At 54.5% G+C, this 3,744-nt stretch overlaps 1 protein-coding gene across 1 annotated transcript; it reads right to left on the reverse strand.

Moving 5' to 3' along the window:
- Positions 1 to 658: 658 nt before the first annotated feature.
- Positions 659 to 2,933, reverse strand: LOC123093123 (putative polyol transporter 1). Its single transcript, XM_044515029.1, has 2 exons — positions 2,604 to 2,933; positions 659 to 2,488 (listed from the first exon to the last, which is right to left on the reverse strand). The coding sequence occupies exons 1-2, from the start codon at positions 2,722 to 2,724 to the stop codon at positions 1,047 to 1,049; spliced, it is 1,563 nt and encodes a 520-aa protein (XP_044370964.1). The 5' UTR covers positions 2,725 to 2,933; the 3' UTR covers positions 659 to 1,046.
- Positions 2,934 to 3,744: the final 811 nt, after the last annotated feature.

Here is a 3,744-nt window from a genome sequence, read left to right on the forward strand (position 1 = left end):
TTCTCATCTTAATATTTTTGTAATATGGACGTTGTTGCGGGATGACTCCTGCAATCCAGATGATGTTGCAGAAAAATGGCAGAGGCACACGTCCAATGATGTAGGTCTTGGGCGGCTGATAGAGGTTGCATGTCGTCCGATTAAACTTGTATCTGACAGCTGCACGTGTGACGCAACTATAGTCGTGATCAGTCGGATGATTCTAATCGTTGTTCCTCTTGCAACAAGGTCATTGTTGCAAAACGTTCTATTCTCTAATTTTCTGCAACAAAACCCTTGTTGCAAAACATTTTCTTCTCTAATCTCCTGCAGCAAGACCCATGTTACACAACCTCTCTTCCCTATTTTTCTGCAACAAGTCCCTTGTTGCAAAAATTGCAACAACATCTCCACTGCATCTAATTTTTTGCAACAAGGCGCATGTTGCAAAAATTGCAACGCATCTCCAGCTGCGTCACTCACTCGTGTAGTCATTGTTCGCTGCACTGTTCTACGCAAGAAAAGATAAGGAGAGAGATGTGCGTGGTCAAGCAAGACGCGTGTCAAGCAAGGGAGGCGACAAATGCCCCGTGCTACATCTTCCGGCTGATTAGAATCATTTCCCTTAGAAGAAGCAAAAGTAGAGAGATGAAAAATATGCAACTAATTAACCAACAGATGAAGCAAAAGTGCAGAGATCAGCGATGACTCGGTCATATATAACACAAGCCTGTACATACCAGAAATGCTACCCCATACACACTCGTACAGTATCACTGTCACCTCGGTGAAAAGATCTGTCACACGCTGCGCAGTGCGCGCCACAGCAAGCAGCGCAACGGCCGGTGAACCGGACCATCTTTCTACGTGGATTCATCACGCGTGCGGAATATCATGTGATCTTTCTCCCCGTAGAGCGCTGGGTGTCCCCTACGTCCTAAAGTCTGTAAAGCTCACCAACGTGTCCAGAATCTAGAGATTCACCTCCAAGATGGCTTGGACCGGCCACACCACACACAACACAAGCACGACATGTGTACGGAACGTACGGCGTAAATTACTCGCTGTTACTGCTGAGTGATCAGCTCAGTGGACCTCTTGCGCTCGTGGTGCACGACGCCGCCGTCGTCGGTGTCGCCGTCGTCCATGTCCTTGCCGAAGAGCTTCCCGGTGTCCTCCAGGCTCTGGCCCATCGTCTCCGGCAGGAAGAAGTACATGAACACCCACCCGGCGGCCGCCACGCAGGCGTACAGGTAGAAGCTCCCGGCGATGGTGATGGCCTCGCTGAGCGACAGGAAGGACATGGTGGTGGCCCCGCCCATGAGCCGGTTCAGGCCCGTGCCGATGGCGGCGGCCTGTGCGCGCAGCCGCAGCGGGTAGATCTCCGAGCAGTACACCCACGCCACGGGGCCCAGCCCCGACGCGAACGACGCCACGAACGACAGCATCGCCACGATGCTCACCGCGCCCAGCGCCTTCGCCTCCGACTCCGGCCGCCGGTCGAGCATGAGCAGGGACGTGGCGAGCGTGAACAGGAAGATGGCCATCCCGCCGCCGCTGGCCAGCAGCAGCGGCCTCCGGCCGACCCGGTCGAGGAGCAGCGTCGCGATCGGTATGAAGAAGGTCTTGCACGCGCCCACCGCCATGGACGCCCCCAGCGAGTTGGTCCTGTTCTTCATCCCTGCCTTCTCGAACACCCGCGGGCTGTACATCACCACGCAGTCCACGCCCGTGGCCTGCTGGATGAACATGAGCCCGAGGCCGGCGACGAGCATGCGGCGCACGGGCCGGCTCGGGTTTATCAGCAGCTCCTTCCACACCCCCTGCCCGCGCGCGGTCTCGTTCGCGCGCACGATGGCGACGACATCATCGGCGTCCGTCGCGTCCGCGGGGATGCCGACGACCTTCTTGATGTCCAGGAGCCGTTCCTCGGCCTCCTCGGGCGAATCGGAGGTCCTCAGGAGGACACGGCGCGCGTCCTCGATCCGGCCCCGCATGACCAGCCACCGGGGGGACTCCGGCATGGCAAGGACGGCGAAGCCGAGGAACACCGGCGGCACGGCGCCGACGAGGAACATGGCGCGCCAGCTGAGGTGCACGGGGAGGCGCGCGAAGGCGAAGTTGGAGACGTAGCCCAGGAGGATGCCGAAGTTGTTGAACACCTCCGGGAAGGTGGTGAGGAAGCCGCGGGAGGAGGTGGGCGCCACCTCGGCCGTGTAGACGGGCGCGATCATGAGCGCGTAGCCGACGCCGATGCCGGCCACGAAGCGGCCGGCCATGAGGAAGGCGTAGTTGGGGGCGAGGCCCATGAGGAGGGCGCCCGTGAAGAAGATGGCGGCCGCCAGCACCATGGTGTAGCGCCGCCCCAGCCAGTCGGACGTGAGCCCCGCCATGAGCGAGCCCAGGAGGGAGTAGATGCTGATGATGCCGGCCAGGATCTCGATCTGCGTGTCCGTGATCTTCAGGTCCTCCTTCATGAACAGCTGCGCGCCGCTCATCACCGAGATGTCTGCTCCAGCGCGCGCGCACACACGTCAAAGAACGTAACGTGTTAGCCACAGCATCGAGCTTCATGCACGGTGGTGAGTAGTAAGATCTAGCTGAAAATGCACGTGGCGACGTACCGTATCCGAGGAGGACGGAGTTCATGGAGGCGAGGAGGGCGCAGGCGAAGGCGTACTTGTTGATGGGAGGGCGCTTCGCCGGCGCCACGGCCACCGGCACGGCGTCCGCGTCCGTGCTCATGGCGAGGTGCTCGGCTTGGAGATGAGGCGTTTGTGGTGAACTGAACCTAGCTCCCTGTCACAGTACTTAACCGACTGTGTCCTGGTGTGCTCAGTTGCTCTATTATTGTTTGTACTATGGGTCTGTAGCTAGCTAGCGAATGGGCGTGGCAGCCTCACTCCTCAGTGGTAGGCGCTAGTAGCTTACGAGATGTGCTGTGTGAAATTTCTTCTGCTCGGCCCTCTTTTATATGCGGAGCTGCTGCTGGTGATCACTGAACACAACGAGAGCGGAAGCAAATAAGTGCACGCTCGCTTTAGCGGCAAATTTACGTATTCGAATTAATGGGAAATTGATATGAGCTGTCGTTCTCAGATGTATAGAGTGTAGACTGTAGTATATATCGACCGTTGTATTTCGGTCGTCATGAACTAGTGACTTTGATTCACAAATCAATGACCCAAGGAAGAAGTATATGTTGTTCCTGGACCAATCGTTTTCCTCCCCTAATCTAGGTGGCTAAGGCTAGCCATAGTGGGGGTAACATAAGACTAGCCACAGTGGGAGTAACTTCAGCAGTAACATCGAGTCCAACTCAGCAAATTTGCTTATGTGGCAGTGAGTTAATGAGGAGAGAGATAGTTATAGTAACTTAGCTAGTTACTGTAACATCACATGTTCCAATGCAATATGAGTCTATAACCTAATAAATGAAGCTTTGATGTTACCACACGTATGTTACTACCCACTATGAAGCTAGTAATATAGTCTAGGGATATGTGTATGTTACTAGTGTATGTTACTATCCATTGTGGCTAGTCTAAGGGCATCTTCAATGGTTGTAAAATAGTTGTTGATAGACTTTGTCACATAGGATTTTTGATGATGTGTCATACAATAAATGAGGAAAGAGAGGAATATTGTATGTACATGAACCAACACCCCTTGCACAAGCTTCAATGTAGAATGAGAGAGCACATTATTTATTATCTCACATCTTATTAGGCAAACTAGATACAAACCATTGAAGATGTTGTATGT

Source organism: Triticum aestivum, chromosome 4B, assembly GCF_018294505.1.
Source record: "Triticum aestivum cultivar Chinese Spring chromosome 4B, IWGSC CS RefSeq v2.1, whole genome shotgun sequence".
Taxonomy (NCBI): Eukaryota; Viridiplantae; Streptophyta; class Magnoliopsida; order Poales; family Poaceae; genus Triticum; species Triticum aestivum.

Bases quoted from the DNA above. Each gene is read 5' to 3' on its own strand.
- LOC123093123 (XM_044515029.1), bottom strand. From the start codon at position 2,724: ATGAGCACGGACGCGGACGCCGTGCCGGTGGCCGTGGCGCCGGCGAAG. The intron at 2,489-2,603 runs GTACGTCGCCAC...GCGCTGGAGCAG, and splicing joins CTCCGTCCTCCTCGGATACG to ACATCTCGGTGATGAGCGGC.